At 33.2% G+C, this 27,303-nt stretch overlaps 2 protein-coding genes across 6 annotated transcripts in view; one reads left to right on the forward strand and one right to left on the reverse strand.

Annotated features, from left to right (window-relative positions):
* Nucleotides 1-66: 66 nt before the first annotated feature.
* LOC135849091 (uncharacterized) lies at nucleotides 67-1,026 on the forward strand. Its single transcript, XM_065369281.1, has 4 exons — nucleotides 67-235; nucleotides 362-413; nucleotides 596-732; nucleotides 814-1,026. The coding sequence occupies exons 1-4, from the start codon at nucleotides 191-193 to the stop codon at nucleotides 829-831; spliced, it is 252 nt and encodes an 83-aa protein (XP_065225353.1). The 5' UTR covers nucleotides 67-190; the 3' UTR covers nucleotides 832-1,026.
* A 2,873-nt stretch (nucleotides 1,027-3,899) lies between these two features.
* LOC135849155 (semaphorin-1A-like) overlaps nucleotides 3,900-27,303 on the reverse strand; it is a 231,891-nt gene continuing 208,487 nt past the window's right edge. For 4 of the 5 annotated variants that reach the window (XM_065369422.1, XM_065369424.1, XM_065369425.1 and 1 more), the window contains 14 exons: nucleotides 21,845-21,958; nucleotides 21,527-21,614; nucleotides 21,312-21,416; nucleotides 21,133-21,221; nucleotides 20,500-20,641; nucleotides 19,241-19,443; nucleotides 18,993-19,138; nucleotides 18,825-18,907; nucleotides 15,192-15,408; nucleotides 11,195-11,340; nucleotides 11,031-11,087; nucleotides 10,600-10,665; nucleotides 7,206-7,383; nucleotides 3,900-7,086 (listed from right to left, as the gene is read on the reverse strand). In XM_065369422.1, the coding sequence (XP_065225494.1) occupies nucleotides 6,915-7,086; nucleotides 7,206-7,383; nucleotides 10,600-10,665; nucleotides 11,031-11,087; nucleotides 11,195-11,340; nucleotides 15,192-15,408; nucleotides 18,825-18,907; nucleotides 18,993-19,138; nucleotides 19,241-19,443; nucleotides 20,500-20,641; nucleotides 21,133-21,221; nucleotides 21,312-21,416; nucleotides 21,527-21,614; nucleotides 21,845-21,958 (1,806 nt within the window). In that variant the 3' untranslated portion in view covers nucleotides 3,900-6,914. The remainder of the gene's footprint in view (nucleotides 7,087-7,205; nucleotides 7,384-10,599; nucleotides 10,666-11,030; nucleotides 11,088-11,194; nucleotides 11,341-15,191; nucleotides 15,409-18,824; nucleotides 18,908-18,992; nucleotides 19,139-19,240; nucleotides 19,444-20,499; nucleotides 20,642-21,132; nucleotides 21,222-21,311; nucleotides 21,417-21,526; nucleotides 21,615-21,844; nucleotides 21,959-27,303) is intronic. The other variant, XM_065369426.1, reaches the window with a different exon arrangement.

Consider the following 27,303-nt stretch of genomic DNA (forward strand, 5'->3'; position numbering starts at 1 on the left):
AAATTTCAACGAAGCAGATTATTCGGGGTCGGTACATTTACAACACTGCTTCTGGTAAACAAGTTCTTTATCATTGAAAAAATTTGAAAATAAATTAATTTCATCGATTTCGATTTTTAATGAAATAAATCGAGCAATTTCTTATATTTAATTCATTCTGCGTGATAAATTGTGATACATTGAATCAATCATGATACCAAATAACATTATTGTACTTTCCAGGAGATGCATTATGGTAAGACTTCCTCATTATTGTACTACTTTAATGAACCATTTTCATAGGTCATATCATCTGTCATATCATTTGAATAATGTTTCATCGTTTCTGAAGTAAAGTAATTCCTAATTATCTTAATTTCAGACTGTCAGGCCACACACTCCTTTGATAAAATTCCGTAAAGGTGGGATCGAAGGTAAATTTAATTTTCAATTCGTATTGTTTTGTAAAACACTCATTAAGATACTCGTTATCAACATTTTGATAACTACTCCTTACAAATACTCAGATTAGTACACTGATTTCTTGCTTCTTGAACTGGATTCATGTTCCGTTAGATTTTGATCTTATATATTTAATCAATCATCGTGATTCCAGGTTCTAAAACATCCGGTTCTAGTAGCTCATCGGGTGTGGGAAGAAGCTCAGGACCCAGACCAATCCTAGAAGACTACCAATTACCTTTGAGATACCGAAGACGTCCTTTAGACGAAGCTGAAATCAACGCTATCAACGTATTTAGCTTTTAATTTTCTCAATTTTCAGTTATACTGGCGTAAATTGAGATTCATCTTACGTGTCTTTTTTTTTTACAGAGCGGCGGCATATATTAAAATACTAGTCATCATTCAATGGCACTTCACAATCCGGTAGATTTTCCCATTTCCTAGCGAGATCATCGTGTATTTATTCTAAACTGATTATCGAATGTTAATATTTCATCCTGTTTGTGCGTAAATCTAAAAATAGTATGTATATTTATGTAAATAATAATGGATTAAAAAGGCATTTTGTCTAAAGCAACGAAACTTTTTTCGAGTTCATTTATTTATTAAATTATGATGAAAAGATAGATTGATGTTTTCAAATATTCTGAGAAAATTGAGATGAGGAAACTTTGTATTTCAATCAGTCCAAAACATATTGAACGGGACAAAAAGGAATCGAAAGAAGGCCTCGAAAGTCGAAACAACGAAAATTTCAGCTGTTGAAATCATGTTTTAAAAACGATTGTTCATGAAAAAAATCGTCAGTTTTCGACGAAGCAGCGACCGACGCTCCAAATGGACGCCAGATTTGGACTCAGTGAACTTGTATTAGTCAAAAAACACCCTTTACTTCACTTTTTTTAAATTGAAAGGTACCTTACCGAACAAGAGAGAAATCCTTCTCATTTTTTGAGAGAAAAAAACTTTTTTTTTTTAGCGAATACCAATCATTTGCATGCATCTACTTCACGTTGCCAAATCTATATTTTTAATAAGAAACTTTCTTTAGAGTTCACGATATTTCTGGGCACCCTGTACTTACATACCTACTTAGTACTTATACAAAAAAAAAAATGATGAATTTTTCATTTTTTGTGGTCTGAACCCTGGATTTAAAGAGTCCTCGAGGGTGACACCCTAATTATTTTATTTTTGAAAAATAGACAGTTTTTTTTTAATTTTGCAGAATTAGTTTCGAAATAGTTCATCTACACAGTTGCATAAAAATAATTAAGAAAAAACAACCTTGACCGTTGACTGAAAAAAATTCCGGTAACTTTTTTGGAACCCATAACCAGGAACCCACATTTTAAATTTTGGGTTCCTAACTTTTTTCAACTGTTCACCGAAATCTTTTTCTCAATAACCTTTTGGAACTTTTAACCTCGAACCAATTTTTTATTTCAATTCGCATTCCCGATTTACTTTCTTCTTCTCGAAATTACCCATTTCGACACTCATAGGGCCAAAAATTGATTTTTTGACTAATTTTCGAGGTCGTTCAGCACAAAAATGACGTCCAAATTACGCCTCATTGTTTCATCAGTTAGTAATTTTCGAGAAAAATCCGTCATTTTTTGACGAATGGGCAATATATTATTGGTTAGGTCAGGCATGAAATTCAGTCACTTAAAAAGTGACTTAATCACTATATTTTACTTGCAAGTCACTTTTTGTCACTATTTAGGCGAAAATTACCAAAAATAGTGACATTGGTCACTTTTTTTGAAGATTTGTTGTGTAAAAAAGAAAAAGTGCAAAATTATAGGAAATGACCAATATTTTTCATAAAAATCCTTCAGAAATTATCACTTAAAAAAAAATTAAAAATCAACCGTTCAACATTAAAAATGTAACAAGATGTGATTGGATAGAGCCGATATTTTCTAAACCGTACAAAGGTACCTAGATTGAAAGATCAGGAAAAAATTTATCACCTGTCAGAATTTCAAGTGCTGAAGTCCTTTTTTCGATTTTTGGTGAATTTTTGAAAATCAAATTTAGGCCAAAAATGAGGAAAAAAATCATTTAGGAAATGACCAATAAAATCAAAATTTTACCAAATTGACCAAGAAAGCTGAAATTTGGGATATACCCTATTATCGACACGCCAAATCGATTGGAAACTGTTTCAACCCGTTTTGAGCAGTTCTGGAGCCTCCAGCAGATTTTTGAAACTCGAAATTTCGCAAAATTTCATCAGATGGAGATGGAAAGCCGAAATTCATTCTGCGAATTGATTTCAATACACTACGAAGTTGACGGCAGGTAGATTTCAAGTCGTTTTGGAGCCTCCGGCGACTTTTTGAAAATTACTGGAGTCGCCAGATTTTTGAAACTTGAAATTCCCACAACATTTTATCAAATGGAGTTAGCGCAAGCTGAAATTTACTTTGCAAACTAATTTCAATACGAGATGAAGTTGACTGCATGGTGGTTTCAAATGGTTTTGAAGCTTTCAGCTACTCTTTGGAAATTTCAATTTTCCAAAAACGCCATACAACCTTTCAAAAGGTCGCTGCTGGAGGCTCCAAAACGACTTCAAACCTAACAGCAGTCGACTTCGTAGCGTATTGAAATTAGTTTACAAAATGAATTTCGGCTTTCCATCTCCATTTGATGAAATTTTGGAAAATTTGAAGTTTCAAAAATCTATTGGAGGCTTCAGTAATTTTCAAAAAGTCGCTGGAGGCTCCAAAACGACTTGAAATTCACCTGCAGTAGACTTCGTAGCGTATTGAAATTAGTTTACGGAATGAATTTCGGCTTTCCAACTCCATTTGATGAAATTTTATATGGGAATTTCGAGTTTCACAAAATCTGCTGGAGGCTCCAGAACTGCTCAAAATGGGTTGAAGCAGTTTCCAATCGATTTGACGTGTCGAAAATAGGGTATATCCCAAATTTCAGCTTTCTTGGTCTATTTGGTAAAATTTTGATTTTTTCCCTCATTTTTGGGCTAAATTTGATTTTCAAAAATTCACCAAAAATCGAAAAAGAGACTTTCGCACTGGAAATTTTTGACAGGTGAAATTGTTGCCTGATCTTTTGATCTACATATCTGTGTACAGTTTAAAAATTTTTGTGCAGGTCCTATGTTGGAACGCAAAAGAAAAAAAAGGGCGGGAGTATCGACGAGGGGGGGGGGGTGAAACAGATCCTTACGCGGGCTCCCCGTCTAACATACAATATTTTGCTCTCATTTCTCAAATTTTTGGTCACTTTTTTGCTATTTTTCAGTCACTAAAGTCACTACAAATAATTAAATAGAGGATTTCATGCTTGTTAAGTTTTTGATATCATACTCGTAGATTTAAAATTCTGTATCAATTTTTCGATACGAGTGAGGGGATATTTTGCAATATAATAACATAGACAATTTCAATAATTTAGTTGAAAAAAACTAAAATATGTACGTGTAAAAACGTTTATTTCATATCGTTTAAATTCAATAATATTCTTAACATAATCAACAAAAAAAATAATGACCGAAATATAAAAAGCCATAATAAATATTGAAAAAAAAAAGTAAAATACACGCTACGGTACACGATTTTCATTTCATTTAAAAATTCTATAATTCTAAAAATCAGTACATTTGACATATAAATCTAAAACTTACGCAGTATAAAAAAATAAACGCAAGAACAAACCGAACAAATACACATAAACGCGCAATAGCAAAATATTAGGTATTTTACAAACAAATTTTTAAAAAAATATTAAAACACGTGGTCGTCTTATAAAATAAAAAATATTTAAAGCAATATACCAACAGACAATCGTACTTCAATTATTTCCTCGTGAGATCTACTTTATTCGTTTCGTATTAAAAAAGGCAAACCTGATGGCAAACTAACGAAAGTCTCCTTACATGATATGTTCGTAGTTTACTTCACACGTTAAAAACGCGATATTTTCAAGACAAATAAACGTATAATAAGTCACCTTTCTCACATTAATGTATCTCTATCTTTATCGTGAGGTACAACTCACATAAATGCAATATAAGTATTTTATTTCTACGAAAATTCGTTCTAAAAAATGGAATAATTTGTGAAAACAATAATTGAAAAAAAAAAAAAAAAAAAAAAACTGGGAAGTTAAGGTTTAAATAGGTCTTGATAATTGGTATTGATTGAAACGTTCCTCAGATAAATGTTAATGGAATGTTAAACTCCCCAGTTGGATAATACAAATCGTAAACTTTTCAATACTCACATTTAAAAAAAAAAAAAAAAAAACACTTAATTAAAACACATCTTATCTTATTGTAATATTGCCAAACATTAAAATAATCTTATCAAATTGGCGGATTTTAATCCTATGCAAAAACTTTTAAATGCTTATCAACGTAAAAAAAATAATAAAACTATACCCATTTCGGGAATATAGTAAATATAAATGCGGGTAACATTTCAATTTCTATCTTACTCCTGAAGTTGATACGTAAATAAGGCGTTCATCTTCTTCTCAAATCTCATTCTGATCAACTCAAAGTACATAGGTACATGCCACAATTTTTTCAAAAAAAAAAAAATTAAAAGTTTTGTAAAAAATCTGGACTTTTGAATTCAAAGTTCAAAATTGAAAAAATCCCTCCTCTGCCTTTCTTCTTAAAAAAAAAAACATTAAATCTTTTTTTGAAATCACCATTTTTATCTATACTTGACAGTAGACAAATAACTCACAAATAATTTCTGTTTTTTTTTTTTTTTTTTTTTTTACTTTTTCCGGACGCAATTTTGGTTATTTTTTTCCAATTTAGAAAATTAAATTCGGAAGTTGATGCAAACAAAAAAAAAAACATTCACATAAAAAAAAATGGCGTCCAAACTCTTGGAAGGACAAAATTAAAATTGACTCAATTTTCAACAAATGAAATATTTTTCCAACCGTATCGTTCCTTAAAAGTAGAAAATCCATTATTTTGATTTGCCCAACATTTCTACATCACAGCAAATTAGGCTATACAAAAAAAAATGGGAGCAAAGAAGAAATAAAAAACGCCTTATTTACACCAACTTTCGTAATATCTACGCACAACTTTTTGTAATTCTCGCGGGGGTGTTTTAATTAATAAAAATATTATCGAAATTAATCCAAAATAATATGTAAAAATAACGATATAACTCCATCCACATTTAAATAATCTACATACACACAATTATTATCACAAATGGTACTGGCCATGTCGCCAAAAATGGCCGAAATTTTGATTGACGAGCAGATATCATTAAAATAAGTATACACGATGTAAATTCTCCTACTTAACAATGATTTCAAAATTGGAATGTTTTTCAACCAAAAAAAAAAAAAAAAAAAAAAAACTTTCAACGAAAACTCTTGAAAATATAAGGTAAAAATGTTCACTGTCTAGCAATGATTTAAAAAAATTCACTTATCACTAATGTAAAAATTGTTTGTCCAACATTAAAGTGGCGAATACAGCTCACTTTAGTCAAAATCAAAAAAGAAAAAAAAGAAAAAGAAACGAAAACATAATATAAACAGAGAGGGGGTAATATACATACACATAAAACAATAAATCTTAGAATATAAAAAAATACATAATACTTTTCGGTATTCAGTCGCAAATTAATAAATAAAAACATCGAGGGAAGAGAAAAACTTGGGAAAGTTTGGGAACGGGGAACAGGGAAGGTAAAACTCAAACAAGGGTACGTGTAAAGGAGCACAGTATCGGGGAAAAATAAAAGAAAAAGGGTGGGAAAACAGAGGTGAAAAATTTACACGCGATTGTACAGACAACAAACACACGATAAAAATAATAAAAACTATTTAAAACATATGACTCACATGTACACGTTAAAAAATAGGTAAAATAATGATTTAAAAAAAAATAAAATATTAGGTATAAAATCGTCTAAAAATTTCGAACCCGTGTTGGCTTCTTCGTCATGTGCCTATTTAAAAATAAAAACATCGACCGACACATAAATAGGAACCAAAACATACATCTCTTCTGTTACTACTACGAATATAAATTGGCAGCATGTCTATCATCATCTCAATAATACTCTCAGTTTCACGGACCCGGCATTTCGCATCAAAAAGAAAAACAACAATAACAACAACAACAACAACAACCGAACAACAACGCCGCAACAGCAGCAGCAGCGATAAAATCAGCAGAAATTCAAGCTTAAAAAAGACGCAGGTAGGTATAAAAAAAATTGATACGTTGAATATTGCACATCGATAAACTACGAATATTGCGAACGAAGGCAGGTAGATATAATACGTCATGTTCTTCTACATACACAGGACAAGCACCATGATAAAATTTGAGATCATTATCTACGCAACCTCGATTCTGGCTGATTTTTTCCCATCTATGGTATTTCGAAGCATCGAATACTAAATTGGAAAAGCTGAAATCCCCACGAATTTATATTGGAAGCGTTTTAAATATAGGTTTTCTTAACCCTTTGCAGGGTTTTGCTGTCCAACGTGGCGTTCTTATCGTTGGGATTCTTCGTATCGTTCAATACCAAATTAATCGTCGCAGCTTTGTTGTTCGGGCAAGAGGGTAAAAAAGAAGATCCACCTTCCATGTTGACTGAATTATCGGCTAGCCTGTAATTAAAACGAGAATTATTAGAATACCGAAAAGAAGATTACAATAAGCTCCGGTATGAAATTCGTCCATTGGACGAGAATTCTACGTTGAGTTCCGGATGATTTTGATTACTTGCCTGTTTAACTGATGATTCGGACGAAGAGAGACATTCGAGTATGAATCGGGACGAAATCGCCGCGAAAAGGCGTATCCTAAAGCGAAGCCGAAAGCTAATGTCAGCAGCACCAGGAACACCATTATTAAACCCATCGTATCGGTCACGTAAACTACTGCTATCTTATCACTTTGTTCTTCTAGAAAGAAAAAATTACAAACTTTTAAAAATAAAGGATTAAAAAAAAAATAGGCACAGAAATTGCTTTTGAAAACACAACTAGCTTAAAATTATGGGGAGGGAAGTTTCCTTGAGGGTACCAAGATCCTAGAGTGTTGGTAAAAATATAATTCAAACTTTTGAAAAAGTTCAACTTGAAACATCCAAGAAGTGAATCTTTGAAAAGGCACAATTCAAAACCTCTGATAAAAGGTCAACTTTGAACTTAATTTTGAACCTTTCAAAATTTCCAACTTTAATCTTATGAAAAAGGTCAATATATTTTTAACCTCTAAAAATGTCAAAGATTCTCAAAAATTCAACTCTGATTATTTGAAAAGGTTTACAATTTCAACACCTGATAAAAGTTCAAGCGTTGAACCTTTTAAAATGTTCAACTTTCAGCTTCAACTTTTGAGATTGAGAATAACTGACTTGAATTTTTTGAAAAAGGTCAACTTTAAAAAACCAAAAAAGTTCAAATTTGAACCTCAAAAATTCCACTATGATCTTAAAAGAAAATGAATTTTCAACCTCTGATGAAAGTTCAACTTTGAACATCTGAAAATATTTAACTTCAAACTTCTAAAAAATTTCATTTCTGAACATTTGAAAAGGTCCAATTTTGGACTTCTGAAAAAATCCAACTTTGAATATTTGAAGAACTTGATCTTGGCACCTCCAAAAAATTTCAATTTTTAACCTTTGAGAAAGTTCGACTTTGAACCTGTGAAAAAGTGCAATTTTGACCCCCTGAAAATGTCCACCTTCAATTTTCAAACTTGAAAAAATTTATTTTTGAACCAAAAACAGACTTTTTTCAAGTTTGAAGGACATTTTCAGGGGTTCATAGTTGCACTTTATCACAGATTCAAAATTGAACTTCCATTAGATGTTGAAAGTTGATGTTTTTCAAATTTTTTGAGGTATAAAGTTGACCTTTTTCAAAAGTTGGAAGTTGAACATTTTTAAAGGTTCAAAGTTGAATTTTTGTCAGAAGTTGAAAATAAGAAAAAAATTCACCTTTGAAAACTTTCAACTTCCAACTTATGAAAAAGTTCAACTTTGCACCCCAAAAAATTTAAAAAACATCAATTTTCAACCTCTAATGAAAGTTCAACCTTGAATCTGTGATAAAGTGCAGCTTTGAACCCCTGAAACTGTGCACCTTTCAACATGAAAAAAGTCAATACTTGAACCTTTGAAAAAGTCTGTTTTTGAACTTCGGAGAAAAATTCACCTTTGAAAATTTTCAACTTCCAACTTTTGAAAAAGGTCAACTTGCGCCTCAAAAAATTTGAAAAGCATCAAATTTTCAACCTCTAATGAAAGTTTAACCTTGAATATGTGATTAAGTGCAGCTTTGAACCCCTGAAATTGTGCACCTTCAAACTTGAAAAAGTCTAATTTTGAACTCTGAAAAAATTCAACTTTGAACCTTTAAAAATGTTCAACTTCCAACTTTTGAAAAAGGTCAACTTGCGCCTCCAAAAATTTTAAAAACATAAATTTTCAACCTCTAATGAAAGTCCAACCTTGAACCTATGAAAAAATGCAACTTTGAACCCCTGAAAATGTTCAACTCACACTTGAAAAAAAACTACGTAAGTATGGAAGCTGAAAGCGGAATTTCTTTAAAGGTTCCAGGAACATTAGGAATTGGTTTTTGCGAAAGTTCAAGTTAAACTTCTTCATTTCTGTACCTTGCTCAAAGCTGAGCTTAATGGAAGTCAGAAGTTGAACTTCATAAATGTTGAACATTTCAAAAGTTCGAGGTTGAATCATTTCAAAGGTTCAAAGCTGAACTTCTTCAAAGGTGCGAATTTTACCTCTTTGAATACCTACTCAAGTTTGAAGTTATACATTTTCAAAGATTCAAGGTTGAAATAATTCAAAGGTTCAAAGTCCGAATTTTTGAAAGGTGCACAACTGAACATTTTCACAGGTTCGAGGTTGACCTTTTTCAAAAGTTTGAAGTTCAACTTTTTGAAAGGTGTCAGGTTGAACTTCTTCAAAGATTCAAATCTGAACTTTTTTTAGTAGGTACAGGTACTTTAGAATTATTGTTTTCTTCTTCAACGTTTTAGGGTTAAACGTGTTCAATGGTTCATAATTTACTTTTTTTTGTTCAAAAAAAGGTGAAATGAAAACTTTTTTTTCCAAGAGTTTAAAGTTGAACATTTCTGAAGATTCAAATTTGAACTGTTTGGGAGATGCCAAAATCAACAATTTCTTATAAAAGGTTCAACGTTGAACTTTTTCAGAAGTTCAAAATTGGGCTTTTTTAAATGCTCATGAGTTGGATTTTTTCAAAGGTTCAAAAATTGACCTTTGAACTTTTGAGATAAATTAAATTTTGAACTATCAAAAAGTTCAACCTTGAACCCTATAAACGGTTGAACCTCGAACCATCGAAAAAGTTCAACTTTTTACTTTTAAAATACTTATTCAACATTTCAACTTGCCACTTTCACATTGCTCAACTTTGAAAAAGTTCAATTTTGAACCTCGGAAAAATCCTCAAAATTGAACGTTCAAAAGTATTCAAAATCGAACTTTCAAAAAAGGTCAACTATGAACACTGAACAATGAAGACCCCATCTTTCGAGCAATTAAAATGGGGGGGGGGGTATTCAGAATTAAATTATGCTGGCCCTCTCACCTACCCAGCAGTTGCCAGTATACAAAAGCGCAAATGTTTGATCCCTCCCTCCCTCCCTCCCACCCTTCAGTCCACAATACTAATTCATCAAAAATGTAAAATATTTTCACAATAGGTAAGGGAAATAAATATCTAGTAATTTTGTTTTTCCTTTTTTTTTTGTGAGCCTATTTTCAACTTCATTTCTCCTACGTAGTATTTCAGAACCATTTGCAATTCGACTCTACCGCCAAAAATGATTCTTCCGCTGTTTGAAATTAACGCCGGTCTCGACTCGACTCGGCCACGAAGCGCGAATTAATTAAACATCAAAACGCAATTTAACACACAGCCATAACTTTATTTCACGGTTCACAAACTAAAAATGACTTTTAAACGAAGACAATGATGAAGTGAGAGAGGCTGGGTGGTGCAGGGGCCAGAACCCGCATTCTAACGATGAAAAAATAAACACAAAATACAAAACAATACTAAATACGTACTACGACTACACTAAGCGATAGAAAGAGGAGGAATGAGGAAAGTAAAGCTTACCCTTGTTACAAGCATTAACCATACTGCTGCAATCCGTACACACGGGACATTTCGTTATTTCGTTATCTAATAAACACACAAACAATGAGATAATTATAACACTTGGTTGAATCAGAAATTCCAGCTATTCGCCGAGTAAGTAAAAGTACCTCTACCTACGTACGTTCTCTACGCATTATAGAACGAAAAAATAACTAAGTATACTTAAACATCTACAGATACAAGGATTAGAAATTATACGTACATACAGTACGAGAACAACTTATGGGAAATGAACGAAACTATAGGTATGGTCAGGGAATCATTGATGCAATGAAGAATGAAGTGAATTTAAGGTAGTAAAGGGGAAGAAAGGGAAGATAGATCGTTCAATGGCTTCAAATAATAACTCGATAAGTTCGAGTATAAATCATAACTCGAAATATGCTCACCTAAATCTATGTTGTTGTCTATCGAGTTGCTGAGATCCTGCGCTGGAATATCGTTATCTGCAAAGGAAAAAACACACAAAATTGTTAAATTTTCCACTCAAATATTTACGTTTATCGAAGACACGACGAATCCTCGAATTCATATCCGCGAATCGAACACTTACCAGTCTGAATACAATGCTTATGTTGGCCATGGGTAACATTTTGAATGAACTGTTTGCTTTTCTTCACGTCCAAGTCTTGCGAATAAACGCATTTCAAATTCAGGGTGTCCCAAGAGCAGTAAGGATCTTGAAGTCCCACACATTCTCTGTAAAAATCATCAAACAATAACATTACAATATTATGTACTTACATATAATTGTATACAAACAGTGATGGATTGTCCTATGATATTACGAGTACATATCTGGCGATTGTCAAGGGCCCCTGAGACACTAAGGGGTTCCTGGGGCTATATTTAAACCAAAAAAATATGCTATTTCCACTTTCTCTATCTCTAAACATAAATTTTTGTAAGCTTTCCTTTTATTTCAAAATCGAAATTTTCAAGCAATAAACTCATCACAAATAACATTGTTTTTTACCTCTCAAAACACGAATTTTTAAAATTTTTTACCTTCGCTTCGCTCGGGCCCCTGTGTTTTTTTTCAAACTGACAAGGGAACCTCTTGAAGTATCACACTTCGATTTGAACGGGAACGCAATTTTTGAAAAAAGCATAGTCTAAAACCCCCAAAACCAAATTTTCAGCTGCCCAAGTTCATTCTTCGATTTTTGGCGAATCTTTGAAAATTCAAAATTAACTGTTTTTGGGGATTTGTGCTTCTTTAAAAAAAAAAAATACGCACTCGGCACTTGATCAATAAAAATGGTCACAATAAGTCCCAAAACTAATATTATCCAAATTTCTCAATTTCCAGCCTTTCTGGAGCCTCCAGCGCGATTTTCAATTTCTCCAGAATTTTGAATTTGCTTCAGAAGGCGTGAATATGCAGTTGGGCAGCTAAAAATCGAGTTGTATATTACACTCGACCTGTTTAACGAGTTTATCCACATTTGAGCCGATTTTGAGAGTGACACCTCAAGAGTGGTTTTTTTGAGGTGTCACTCTCGCTCCAAAACGGCTGGAAATGGTAGAATTTGTGCACCGGGGGTTAGTTCTCGAAGAAATACGTACAGCGATTAGCTTAAATTTCAAAAATTTCCCCACAAACGGTTATCATTTGATTTTTTGGATTTTTTAATTTTGAAAAAAGCTGGTCAAAAACCCGGTCTTGAGGTGTCACTTCCAAAATCGGCTCAAATGTAGATAAACTCGTTAAACAGGTCGAGTATAATACACAACCCGATTTTTAGCTGCCCAACTACATATTCAAAATTCTGGAGAAATTGAAAAATCGCGCTGGAGGCTCCAGAATGGCTGGAAATGGTGAAATGTGGATTTGGGTAATTAATATTAGTTTTGGGACTTAGTTTGACCATTTTTATTTATCAAGTACGTACTTTTCTAAAAAAAACATAAATCGCCAAAAACAGTCAATTTTGAATTTTCAAAAATTCGCCAAAAATCGAAAAATCAACTTGGGCTGCAGAAAATTTGGTTTTGGGGGTTTTAGACCATGCTTTTTCCAAAAATCGCGGTCCCGTTCAAATCGGAGTGTGACACCGCAAGAGGTTTCCTTGTGAGATCGAACTTTTACAAAAATCTGTTAAGTACAGTACCTATACGAGTATCTATTAAAATTTTAAAACGGTTCAAACTAAAAAAAAATACACTTTTCACTTGAAAAACCATTGTTTTTCTACCTCTCGAAATGAAACTAGCTTTTACTCTCATCTTGCTCGGGCTGTTTGCTTTTCATTTTCAAAATTAAAATCTTTGAAAAGACGACATTCAAATTCTTAAATTTTGGCGCCAAAAATAAGTATAGAGAAAGTAACAATTTTTTAAATAAGCTTTAATGCGAGCATCATTATATTATACGTAGAGCTGAGATTTTTATGCTTCGCATATTTTTCAATGGACTAAAAAAAGGGCATATTTTAAAAGATCTCCACGAACCATGAAATTTCCTGACGAATGAGTCCAATATCATATCATTTCACATGTTTTGCATAATTCTGTATATGTATTTGAGCTCATTTTCTGGCTTTTTTTTTGCATATTTACATAAAACTTTGCAAAAATTGAGATTTTTAAGATCTTTTTTGAAAAAATCGTAAAAAAAAAATTTCCCCCGAAACGTATTGATGCAAATATTTTATTTTCACTGGCGGAGTTTGTCGGATATTTTTTTTTCATTTTCAAATTTTCTCAATTCTAATTTTCATTTTTCTTTTACTTCTTGATTTTATGAATTACAGTATATGTAAATTAATATTTTCTTTGCATATTTTTCAACGAAAAAAAAAAATTTATGTATTTTTTCATCACTGGCTTTATTTGTTTTGAATTACCTGTTTTCAGGGTTTTCAGCTTAAAAAATCCTTTTCAGGGATATATCATTCAAACTGAAATTTTTGCGTATTTTTTACATAATCTGGGTGAAAAAATTGTATACAATATATTGCATATTTTCATCATACTTCTGCATTAAAATCCCAGCTCTAATCATACATCAATTGGTAGAATTGTCACTTCATCTCCTACGTATTTTTCATTTTCGAAATAAAATGAAACTTCACGACTTTTGGCTTTTAGCCTAAAATTTTAAAATTAAAACTTTTGGATTTAACTTTCGACTATCTCGATTTTTATGGCTTGTTTTAGTCAAACTTTCGGCTTCCAATGGCTTCCCCTTATATTTTCAATGGAACAGCTTTAAGCTTCATTTCATTACGATTTCAGCTTTCAACTTTTGGCTTCAAACTTTTAGCTGATTCACCAAAACATCAACTTACGAAAAAAAAAAATCAAAAATTAGATCAGGTACATTGATTTCATACCTAATTATTGATAGTGGAGAACATTCATTACGAACTAGGATTAATTTCTTTTTTTTTTTCATTTCATTAAATCGCTTTAAAATAAAATTGAATGAATTTTTTTAAATTTCTGTTTTGCCTTCGCTTTGCTTGGGCTGATTTCTATCTCTTCAAAATATCCATTTTTGAAACTTCCATACATTCATAAGAGAAAATAACAATTTTATAAATTTTATATACCTATTATCGATGGGCAAAATTGTCATTTCATCTTTTATTTCACTTTTAAAACTATAGTCATTTTACTCGGAAAAATTGACATTTTTTTCTAGTGGAAAATTTTTCGTCCTCTCTTCCCCCCTCCCACACAAAAAGTAACACTTCTAGTTTTGTTCATTTCAGGTAGACTAATTTTTGCGAAATTGAATAAGACGACAAAAACAACTGGCATTCGAGTATCCGAACTTGAGAAAAAAACAAGACGAGAAAGATTCTTATAAGGGGGAGGAGATAAAATAGCGGTATTTTTATCCCGGTATACCAATATTCGAAGATACTTGATTCGGTCATTTTTAAAACCCCATAAGTCACAGATTTTTCGTTTTTCACTTTTTTTACGATTTTGATAGTATGTGGCGAGCTCTATCGGCTGGCGGTGGAATTTTTTTGTTTCGACCATTTTTTCCCGCCAAATCGCTCCGATTCAAAATTGAGTCATTTTTAAAACCCCATAAGTCCGGACTTACGAGGTTTTAAAAATGAGTTGGTGTCAAAGCATCATCCGTACTATCATTTTTTCAAAGTTATTATTCGATTTTTTGTACTTTTTTCATGTTCTTTTTTTTCAATAAAACATTTTTCTTTTTATAAAACAGCCAAAAAACTATTCCCAAGTGAACTGTTTTCAGTCCTTTCATTGAATTTCATTGTTTAGAAAGGTTTAGAAGCTTTTTAGGTCCTTCAGATGAAATTTTAAACAATATTCAGTTACAAAAATATCAGTCATTTTTAAAACCCCATAAGTCCACGCACTTCAAGGCGTAATATAGCGATGATGACAAAACTTTTGAAATCCAAATTTGACCCAAAATACGTATTTTTGTATGCCCTTTCCATTTCTGATATCGGTTTTCACTTTAACGCGTAAGAATTTGCTTGAAACAGTTTTTTGTCTCTCCTGAAAAATTTAGGTCTTTGGACTTATGGGGTTTTAGAAATGACCGAATCACTTACATGCAGCTTTTCTGACGACCACATCGATGCAACGGTATCGAGTGCACATTTCTGTCCGACACGATTAAAAGTTTAGCTTCCGAATTGGACGGCTTGATTACGGAAAGTTTTCTTATCGGAGCATTTTCGATGATTTGTAATTCTTCAATGACGTTCGTACTGACATCTGATTTACTTTGGCCAACGATCGAGGATACTTTCAAAACTTTACCATCGTCTGGAAACATTAAAATACTACGTTAAAGATATACCTATGGTATTCACTTTCACATCGAATACAATAATAATTATTATTAATTTTTAGAAACGTTGACGGGCGTAATACGAGTATAATAGTTCTTTTTCCTTCCACGAATCGGCAATCGAACTTAATAAACATCATGAATTTAATTATTGGCAAATTTCCAACAAAAACCAAACAAATCACTCACACTAATCAATAATCATCATGCTCGTAGACCAATAAACATGAGTAAATTGTACTACACTAAATTCGCGTTCATATCGCTAAAAGGATTTCTTAGTAACTAATTCCGTGTACCCCATTTCTTTCTTTTCCCAACACAACGCAAAGCGGAATTAATTATTCGTACACTTCGGATTTCGAAATGCACATTTTTCCAAGAACGTAAAAAACACGTAAAACCTTATGCCATGCCAAGTTCTATTCGAACTAAACGATAAATTTTTAAACGAATTTTTTTTCAAAGAAATAAAAAAAATTTCTGGCTACTTTTATTCTTTTTACTTCTACATAAATCTCTTCGATGTGTTAGGTAATTATTACCAAGCCAAAATAAAGCTTTTACAAATGGCTAACTTTTCTTCTGCAAATTCCTAACTCGTGGTTTTTTCACGCTGGAAAAAAGAAAATCCTACGGTGCTATTTTAAAAAAAATTACGAGTGTGTCACACAATCGAATCAAAGGCTTAGCGAAGAAGCAAAATGAACGCCCAAAAGGAAAATACTTGCGAGAATAAAAAAAGGTCTCGGTGAAAGGGGGGGGGGGGGTTGAAAAATTCTCTTTCGGTATCATCGAGACCTTTGCTTTGAAACGAAACATTTCTACGTTTAATTTTTAAGGCCATCCTCTGATCCTCTCGCTAAGTGTAAAATTGACTTTATTTCGTGTGTAGATTTCATAATAATATTTTAAATACATTATTATACCTGGTGTTAGAGGGGGGGGGGGGGAATGTGCGTCGAGTACGAATGAACTTAAAATAACACAGAAAATTTTTTCTGACGGGGGTATTTTAAACGCATCGCAAAAATCCATCCAAACCTCTTCATACAAGAGAAGTACCTAGGTAAATAGGATGAAACAGGTACATTTTCGAAAACATTCTCTCAATGAACGTATAGGCAAATAAACGAACGACAATATCAACCTATATAATATGAGTAGGTACCCAGAATAATGACGACGAAACGAGAAAACAGAAGATAAGTTTGCAAACTTCTACTCATCGTCGTATCATGCTGACCCGAAAGGTATTTGAAAAATTAACTCGGTTCCCTCAAGTAGAGATACGGTACAACGATACACAACACAGCAGAAAAGCCGAAACTTTCCACAAACCGAGTTCTCTCTTTACTAATTCACGTATACTACGTAGATAAGTTTGAGATACATCCAATAAAGAGGAGGTAATCGGGGTGAAAAATGGATATCGCTGTTAATTGAATTAAGTAGGTATACTAACGACGGTGACGAAGATGACGAAAGGGGCAAGCAGATCTCCCCAAGTATCCGCGTAGCTCGACCGACAGGTCATTTAATTATACCGCTTGTATGCATTTTGTAGCACAAAACCGTGTTCTAGGGTTCAATTTTCAGCTCGTGTTGATACCGATGGGAAAATTTCAAAATGAATTGAATTTTCTTCATTACTTAATTAAAAAAGGAAACAAATTTTAGAGTATTTTAAACACCAGATGACTTAGAACACGTTTCACAATTAAAATTAGAGAGGTGTTTTCATTTTACATCATAATTGATTTGGACCGAAATAATGGCAACTGATCCCCTTTTTTCTTTTTCATGAAACATTTTATTTTTTTTTAAATTGTCGTCCACAATTTTAAAAAAAGTAACATTTTTTCCTCAATTTTGAAAATTTTTTTCAGTTAAAATGGTTTGAAAAATGTCATTTCCGAATTAAATGAAATACTTTTACAACCTAATGTCATAAAAAAAAAAAAAAAAAAAAAAATGAAAAATTTCAAACTGCAATACTTACCTACATTTAATTTTTTTTTTGAAAATGATTGATTTTCAATTTCCAAGTGTTCACAAAAAATAAAAAAATCAACACTTTGCTCAAAGGGGCCATAAGGAAAGGCGAAAAAATGATGTTGTCGAATGGTCATCAAAAATAAAGTCAGCGTCGTCGTCGTAAAGAAACACCAAAATTAAAGTTTCAACATCAAATAGGCAAAATTTAAACTTTTTTGGCTAAATTTTCCATCATGGGTGGATCACTTTGACTAGGCACTCCTTAAATCAACAGTGAAGCAAAACTTTTTACGAGTGATAAAAAAATAAACCTCAAATCTCAATCTTTTAATTTAAAAAAAATGATTTTTTTATCTCATCTCAAACTGTTTTTTCCTATTTTTTTATTTATTTATTTTTAATGCAGAATTTGTTGTTAAGTAAATAATTCCAATTCCTTCAACTTGATGCGAATAAAAATTTTATCTAAATTTAATATTATTGGAAAATAAAAATTTATATTTTCCTGGCTTTGATGGACACTTTTTCCAAAAGATGAGGGAGGAAGACACTTTCAACAGAGATGAAAATGAAGAGCTGAGAAAGGAAATGAAAAAAAAAATTACGAAAAAATTTACCCACTAAACCAAACAGTGCAAGTGTGATGTGTGATTTGAGATGTAGAAATTTCGAAGAAAAAAATTTTGAGTTTTTACCATGCATGGTCGATAGAGGGGGTGGGAGGAAAGCTTGACAAAAAAACTCAAAAAAAATGAATATTCGAATTTTCGAAAAAATTAACATCATAACGAGAGATCATACCAACGAAAAATGATGAGAATAGAGAGGGAGGAGGAGGTACATAATTTTCAAGAATCCCATAATCTACACACGATTGAAATAAAACTAAACCTATTTATAAAAATACTTCGCAACAAAATAACAACTCGCATACCATCACCTTAGGAATTTTTCACCACGAGGAAGTCCTAATAAAAAGGGTACCTAGCTACTAGCCAGAGTATTTGATACCTGCGTATAAATCATCGTCTCTCTCACATTTTTTTTTTCAGTAGCTCGGCAAAAAAATTAATTATTTTTTCCACAGCTTCCTCGTAAACCGAACATGCAATTAGCACATCGATCACCCGATAATTAAAAATTTTACACTATTACTGCTTCCTCCTACAGGGGATAACCTTGTTTTAAACGATACCACATTAACGACGAATTGCACGCGTAATTACACCCGATTTTATTCCACAGACGACGACTACCTACTACGACTACGTAAAACGTAGATTACCTATTTCCCAAGTTTACAGGTATGAGTAAGATATATACGAATAAATAATTAATTTTTCTACTAGAAAATGATAATTATCATTATAGATTTGTTAAAATTCAAATTCACCTGTTCCTAAGAATAAAATATCGATTTTTTCTCCATCTATGGTTTTCACTTTGGCATCGACTGCGATGGCTGATAAACGATACCTGGAACGTAACGAAAACAGACGATTAAATATCTCAGTTCACGTACTTATCTATTTGATCTACAAAATAGAAAACAAAAACTAACTGCAAAGAGACTCGAACATAGACCGGATGTTTATGAAATGCAGGTACAGCTTGGTCCATTAGCGGATGAGTTTTGGCAAAATTTATCACACTATCTGTCAACGTTCTAGAATCATTGTAACAATTCGCTGGTCTCGGATTAGGTACCTAAAGTTATAAAAAAAACACACCAATTTTATTCACAATATTCATGCTACAGTACAATATTCTTTCGCCTCTTTGGTTTAAATATGGTCTAAAATATCGTACCCTGTGCGCAGGTACACGTAACCAATTCGCATTGAAGTTCTCTTGTTCCTTGAAATATCCATTGAAAGCATCAAAAATATCACCCAGGCTGAAAGCGCAAATTGCTGAAGCTCCTATCGCATTCACTGGCGTATTGAATACGCCATATATGAGTTGTTCGGAGATACCAGCATACTCTCCATGTACTACAGCACTTATGTCCTCTGAAAAATTAAAAATTCAATTATATGTATTTACGTACTACTCGACCTTAGACATATGATATGATCAAATATTGGTCCTACATCCACCCCTGCATCAATAAAAATTCCTCTTTTAGAGTTTCTACTCGAAAATATCAACGTACTCGAATTTTGAAGTATTTAATCGCGATATTAATCCGAAATTCGTACTCAGCGACCTCGAAAACCTAGATTTTGATATGCAACAAGCCATATGTACGTCAAAATAAATTTTGAGTGAGTTACTCGAATGTGTGACTCAAATTTGAGGCACTCAATCAAAGTTATTCAAAATGTGTCACGTTGGGTATCATTTTGAATGTATTTTCAACGCTGAATTTGAAAATGAATTCTTTTTTTCAAAAATATGAACTGAAGCGGCTACACAACAGTGACAACACTTGTTACTCAAAGGTGACTCAAATTTGAGGCGTTCACTCAATGCAATCGAAAAGGTATCATGTTGGGTATCATTTTAAATGTATTTTCAACGCTGAATTTGAAAATGAAATTATTTTTTTCAAAAGCATCGACTAGAAGACTAGACAACACTTGATACTCAAAGGTGAGTCAAGTTTGAGACGACCACTCAATGTAATCAGAAAGGCATCATGTTGGGTATCATTTTAAATGTATTTTTAACGCTGAATTTGAAAATGAAATTATTTTTTTCAAAAATATCGACTGAAGCGACTACACAACACTTGCTACTCAAAGATGACTCAAATTTGAGGTGTATACTTAATGTAGGTAATCAAAAAGGTATCGTGTTGGGTATCATTTTGTATGTATTTTCAACGCTGAATACAATAATGAAATCAGTTTTACAGTTATCTCAACGCCACCGTCGGTACATAAAATTTAATCCTCTGAAAAAAATGAAAAATCCTATCTCCAGTGATCTTCATCGAACCAGTCTTCATCTTTTTTCCAAAATTAATAATTTCGACGCGATGCTCAAATATTTTTGACCTCCCTTCCTCTCCAGACCCAATCTCGATAACACAATCAATACAGAACTCAAATACAAATACTAACGTATTTCGTCGAAGTAAAACGGGTACTCTCCGGGCAACGAGCAATTCAGTCTGGATTTCAGGAATGTCGTGAACTTATTATGGAACATATACGAGCCTCCTTTATCATTCTTGCAAACTCTACCGACTCGTGAATAGATAATCTGCAACATATCAAGAGAGGATCAATCAGCTTCATTATAAATATACCGCGTAGCGTCGCACGTGCTCAACATTGTAGCATCGCTATTTTTTTTATGCATACAGTATAGCTCTCTCTCTCCCTCTCTTTCTCTCATCTATAAATAAAACCCATCACATTGTATTGTTCGAGCCGGCGATATTAATTATACGCGACTCGATAATAACAATAACAACAACAACAGCCGCGGCAGCGAAAAAAAAATTAATGACTTCGCGCCTCCTTTATTCGGGCTCGCAGCTTAACAAAGACAAATTCTCGCGGCATGTTCCTTATGCAAATATAATCGAGCCTCTCTCGTAATTACCGTCGAAGGGGTATCTCTCGTCTGCCTTTTTTTTTCTATCTTCTTTTTTCACTTCTACTGCTATCTGTCCTGTATATCTCGCTTATTTTAATACCGCTGCCAAATGCCATTATTATCATTTACAAAACAGGGTACAGGGTACGTACCTTTCCACAATTAATATATTCGACGGCCGGTTCGCGAAAAAAGAACAGTACGTAGTCGTTGTAAGCGATTGAACCAACGAAATTCGGATCTATAAAATCATATTGAAAGGAATATTTTATAGATCAACGTAAAACTAGCAGAATTTCAAGGTAATTTCCAACGAAAATTATATTATTACCATTGAGTTGCGTCATGTCTGATTTCTCCGTCCTCAAAGGTTCTCTGAAAATTAACGGATCATTGTGTGAAAAATCGGCCACAGTTGCCGAATACAAATGCCCATCTGTAATTTAAAAATACACAAAATTATCAAAATTGAAAAAAAAATTAAAGGAAGCATATAGATCTGGCACAAATTGAATTCATTCTCAGCCAAAAATATTCAACACTCACCGGTATAAATAATACTGCTATTATGAGTCGCATCAAACGGACACATTCCAACGCCATTTAAATTGCTCCTGGTAATTTTAGGGACACCCTGTAAAATGTAAAACGATAAATTAAAACCGATAACTTGACGAGGTGTCATTCACATACCCTAAAAATTATTACTTATAGCCAACTAATTCAGAATACATATTTTATCGTACAGTATATTATAACATAGGTATGTATTGTACATATCCTAGATCTGCTGACTGCGAGTGATTTGTATACATAGAAGTACAAATATGTACAGCAGTTGAACGAAAGCTCCTTTCAACTTACTTGATTTATATCGTATTCTTGGCATAGAGGCTTATAAGCATGGGTTCCGCAGACCAGTAAAGCCTTTGAATTGTTCGTTTTGGCCGCCACTCTTATATAATTCTGACAATCGTCCTGCAACACGCGGGTAAAAATTCTATCTCAATATGCGCTTAATAAATATTATGAATTTATGGAATACGCTACGTACTATAATATTGCTTATATAGTATATGGGGTCGAGTCGACGTTTTAGGGCCAAATTATTCGACAATGCTTGTTCGAAATGAACAGCATGAGTGAAACGGACACGAGAAAATCTATGTCGAAGGGAGAAGAAAAGGGGAACAAGTCGAAGAAATAGTACAAAGCGTACAATACATATCAAATGGCACAAGCACACCGACGAGGAGACGACCAACGCATTTACAAGATGGCTATCCTATTTTGGTAATTAAGGGTAAATTACCGCAAAATTTCGGTAAATAACTGAAATTTACCGCGTTATTACGGTAATTACCGGTAAATTACTGAGTAACTTTTGTAAATACAGATAAATTACAACGTTATAATGGTAATTTTATCGGTGAATTATTTTGTGATTTCGGTATATGTACAAGTACAGCTAAATTACCGAGTGATTTCGGTAAATTACCGTGTTATTACGGTAATTACCAGTAAATTGTAACAAACTTTTAGCCCATTTGTCATGATTTTCACGACAGTGACATTTAGGGCCATATTTATAGACGATACTTAGCAATTGCTTGGCTAAGTAATGATTTTCAAAGTTAATTTTCCAGTCATGATTGAATTTCTAAAAGTGGATCTATTATTAAATTGAGAGATTGGATCCTGAAGTATTCATATATCAATTCCAAAATGAGAAATTTTTAATTTATTTGCTAGAAAAATTGAAAAGAAATCCGCTACTTAGCCAAGCAATTGCTAAGTAACGTCTATAAAAATATGACCCTTAAAGAAATTTTATTATTGAATATATCAAAACAACAGAACTTCAACCAACTTTTTTCAATTTTGATGTTCAGAAAGGAGAAGTATCGATAAGGCCATTTTTTGGGGGTGAACAGTTATCGACTCAACCACTCTTAAAAAGTTGTAATAAATGTCCCAAATACAAATTGGTCAGTTGACCCAAAATGACCATTTTTTGGGCTCCAGGGGTTCCCAAAGTTGTGAATAAAAAATGATTTTAGCAACCACTGAGTATTATTTTCAAAAACTTTTTCAACGTAATATATCTGTTTGAACCTGATAAACGTTATGCGAGGTGATTTTTTCTGTTTTAGACCCTCGGAGGCAAAAATGGGGGAGGGGGGTTGATTTTTTGAAAATTTTGGAACCACCATTTTGAACCTACCCCTTTGAACCCCGCTAAAAAGCTTCCTACAGTTTATTAGTATCCGAAAGACCTCCATCCTACCGAATTTTGAGCTCAATAAAATTTTGCGCTGGTACTCAAAAATCCGATTTTTCAATTTTTCGAGACTTTTAATTGTTAATAATATTTCATCAGTTTTTTCGTTTTGAACAATATCTTTAAAATAAATTTAACGAATTTGTTGAGCATATAAACAGCAACTTAATAAATCTATCTATCTGTGCATCTGATTTACAATTCTAAAAAAAAAAAATCAATAATTTCACCATATTCAGTAAATTATAAAAGTGTTTTTCCACGAAGAAAGAAGAAAAAAAAAAACAAATTGAAAAATTTTTGCTAATGGAAAAAAATTCCAAATACATATGTACATATTTACCTATGTATTTAGAATTGTAAAATTCAGCCAAAAAAATTGACAAAGGGCCCTTTTTCATTCACTCCTCAATTGCTATCAATTATTTTTAGTTAGAATGTGCCAATTATTTGATTTAAAAAAATTACCATTTCAAATGGAAAAAATGATAAATTTTGGTGAAGAAATAACTATCAATATTATGGTCAGTTAAACGTATTGATTTTTTTTTGGGGGGGGGACAAAATGTGAACATTTCAGTGGGGGAAAATTACAAATTTCGGTGAAAAGACGACTTTAACCTACAAATTGTAGGTAAAAACTTTTTTTTTTGGGGGGGGGGGTGTGAAAACATTTTTATTTGTTTTCTTTTGGGAGGAGGGGGTGTGGCCATTTAGAATTCAAGATAATATACATTTAAGGAATTAAAATAAAAAATTGATTTGCTTAGATTATTTTTCATAATTTTCTAGGTTTTTTTTTCAATTTTCTAAAATGTTGTCGATTTATGCATGACTGTGGCAAGACTAGCACGACCAAAAACCAAAAAGGACAAAGAATAAAGATTAACAGATCAATATACAAATGATATTCCAACACCCGGCAAAGTAAATTTTTAAATATCTACAAGCTAAAATTCCAACTCTGATTGCCATCTTGTAAATATACCCTTCAAATTCCTCAATTCAAAAAAGGCACATCGCGTGTAATACAAAATTGCCATTTATTTTGGTCTCGTTGTTGGCACCCGATCATTTCCTGACCACCCTATACTATACACGTCTGTTTCCTACAAACAATGAGCTATAGCCATAGGATAGATTTCATGACATCTCTCTCATCTGGAACCCTTCACCAACTTGCACATCTCTCTCACACTCTTGTCACATTCGATACTTCACTTCTAAAGCTTCGTAAATGAAATTAATTTCAAACGATTCCATCTTCGGGAAAAATTAACCAGTTATGTACTTTTTCAGTTCATTATACAAACCCTCGCCTCGCACCAATCACGCGTGACTCTACGACCATCACCAAAGCTATAATAAGGAAACCCGAAGGAAAAAAAAATTCCCATCTAATCGGGCGGCACTTGAATCTCGATTTGAAATGACTAATGATTTTTTACCGTTTTCATGGCCCTGTACGGTGTACACAATACACAGGGTGCTTTTCCACCCACAGCAGCTGACACTAAAACAAACACCGTTTGACGGGTAATTTCTCACGACGCTCTCGGCACCCGAGACAAATCGCAGCTCCCTCGCATACTTATATAATTACTCGATAGCGAGAAATAAAGAAAACGTAGAAAAAATTAGATAAAAAGGAACCACGGTGCATTTTGGCTCCGGTAATATAAACTTGGGAGCCCTAGTAAACATATCTCGAACCGAACGCGAGTCGAATTCGCGGCTGCAACGACAGCATAATATACTCTCGTATACAGTTATCGCATCGTTTTAATAAAATTCTAAAAATAACGATACACACACGAAATGCTCTAGTAATAATTTAACGGCCTCCGCGATCGATGGTGCCAATGAAAAAAATATATTCCATAAAACGCATTCGATTCGGAAAACATTTAATTTTCGCGTTTACGACTTCTATAGCTCTCGCTAGTCGCTATACTACACCGTGCAGCCATGCCAGTCTTCAACAGACGGCGGAAAAAAAGAAACGAAGAATTTATCACGCCGTTGCCAAACCATAAGAAATGTTGGCCCCAAAGGATGCGACTAGTATGATTTATGAATAGCCGCAAAAAAAAAAAGGAAAAAAAAGACCAGCATTTCGTCGCAAAGATAACGATTCCGAAAGGAAAAAAATGTCGGAATGGGGAAAAAAACTACGCTTGTACAGAGATATGCGCCGGACGTACGTGGACAGAGGACGTTGTTGTCCAGTGGAAAAAAAAAGTCAGCCGTTTGTTGTCTTTCAGTACAATGTAATATCGCCAAAGGTAACGCCTTTTTCAGAACAAAAAATCTGCGAAAAGGAAAACTTTCTTGATTTATTCGTTGAATCAGATCGCAATTTGCATTTCTCGAAAAAAGAAAGAGAAGGGGGGAGGCAGAAGAATGCCAGATTTCAAAGAAGTGTTCTTATTTTTCAAGAAGTCGCAATTTGAATGCAGAGCTTGAAAAGGAAAAAGGATGAGAAATTCGTTCAAGTTCTGAAAAAGTCACAACTCCATAAAAAAAAAATGATTTGGAAAACGAAAGTAGGTAGGTACTCATACAAAGTCGTGAAAAATTGATCTTACAAGGGAACTTCTCAAGGTGTCACACTACGATTTGAACGGGGCCGCGATTTTTGGAAAGATCATAGTCTGAAACCCCCAAAAACAAATTTTCAGCTGCCCATAGTTCATTTTTTGATTTTTGGTGAATTTTTGAAAATTCAAAATTGACTGTTTTTGGCGATTTATGCTTTTTTTTAAAAGTACGAACTTGATCAGTGAAAATGGTCAAAATAAGTCCCAAGACTAATATTAATTACCCAAATCCAAATTTCACCATTTCCAGCCATTCTGGAGCCTCCAGCGCGATTTTTCAATTTCTCTAGAATTTTGAATTTGCTCCAGAAGGCGTGAATATGAAGTTGGGCAGCTAAAAATCGAGTTGTATATTACACGGGACCTGCTTAACGAGTTTATCCACATTTGAGCCGATTTTGAGAGTGACGCCCCAAAAGTGGATTATTAACCAGCTTTTTTCAAAATTAAAAAATCCAAAAAATCAAAAGATAACCGTTTGTGAGAAAATTTTTGAAATTTGCGCGAATCTCTGTACTTCTTCAAGAACTAACCTCCGTAGTGCAAATTCTACCATTTCCAGCCGTTTTGGAGCGAGAGTGACACCTCAAAAAACCACTCTTGAGGTGTCACTCTCAAAATCGGCTCAAATGTGGATAAACTCGTTAAAAGGGCCGAGTGCAATATACAACTCGATTTTTAGCTGCCTAACTTCATATTCACGCCTTCTGGAGCAAATTCAAAATTCTGGAGAAATTGAAAATCGCGCTGGAGGCTCCAGAATGGCTGGAAATTGTGAAATGGGGGTGGGGTGTGGGTTAGTTACGGACAAAATACAGCAATTCGCGCAAATTTCAAAAATTTCCTCACAAATCGGTTATCTTTTGATTTTTTGGATTTTTTTAATTTTGAAAAAAGCTGGTCACAAATCCACTCTTGAGGTGTCACTTCCAAAATCGGCTCAAATGTAGATAAACTCGTTAAACAGGTCGAGTATAATACACAACCCGATTTTTAGCTGCCCAACTACATATTCAAAATTCTGGAGAAATTGAAAAATCGCGCTGGAGGCTCCAGAATGGCTGGAAATGGTGAAATGTGGATTTGGGTAATTAATATTAGTTTTGGGACTTAGTTTGACCATTTTTATTTATCAAGTACGTACTTTTCTAAAAAAAACATAAATCGCCAAAAACAGTCAATTTTGAATTTTCAAAAATTCGCCAAAAATCGAAAAATGAACTTGTGCAGCTGAAAATTTGGTTTTGGGGATTTTAGACTATGCTCTTTCCAAAAATTGCGGTCCCGTTCAAATCGGATTGTGACACCTGAAGAGGTTCCTCCCTTGTTAGAATACCTACTTTAAATTCTAAAAAATACAAAAAAAGTTCATCTCCATTTAAAAAAGTCACAGAAAATGACCACAGAAAAAAATATGCGAGTCATATCAAAATCAAATGACA

Source organism: Planococcus citri, chromosome 5 (assembly GCF_950023065.1).
Source record: "Planococcus citri chromosome 5, ihPlaCitr1.1, whole genome shotgun sequence".
Classification (NCBI taxonomy): Eukaryota; Metazoa; Arthropoda; class Insecta; order Hemiptera; family Pseudococcidae; genus Planococcus; species Planococcus citri.

Bases quoted from the DNA above. Each gene is read 5' to 3' on its own strand.
- LOC135849091 (XM_065369281.1), top strand. From the start codon at position 191: ATGATACCAAATAACATTATTGTACTTTCCAGGAGATGCATTATG. The intron at 236-361 runs GTAAGACTTCCT...TCTTAATTTCAG, and splicing joins TTTCCAGGAGATGCATTATG to ACTGTCAGGCCACACACTCC. The intron at 414-595 runs GTAAATTTAATT...TCGTGATTCCAG, and splicing joins CCGTAAAGGTGGGATCGAAG to GTTCTAAAACATCCGGTTCT.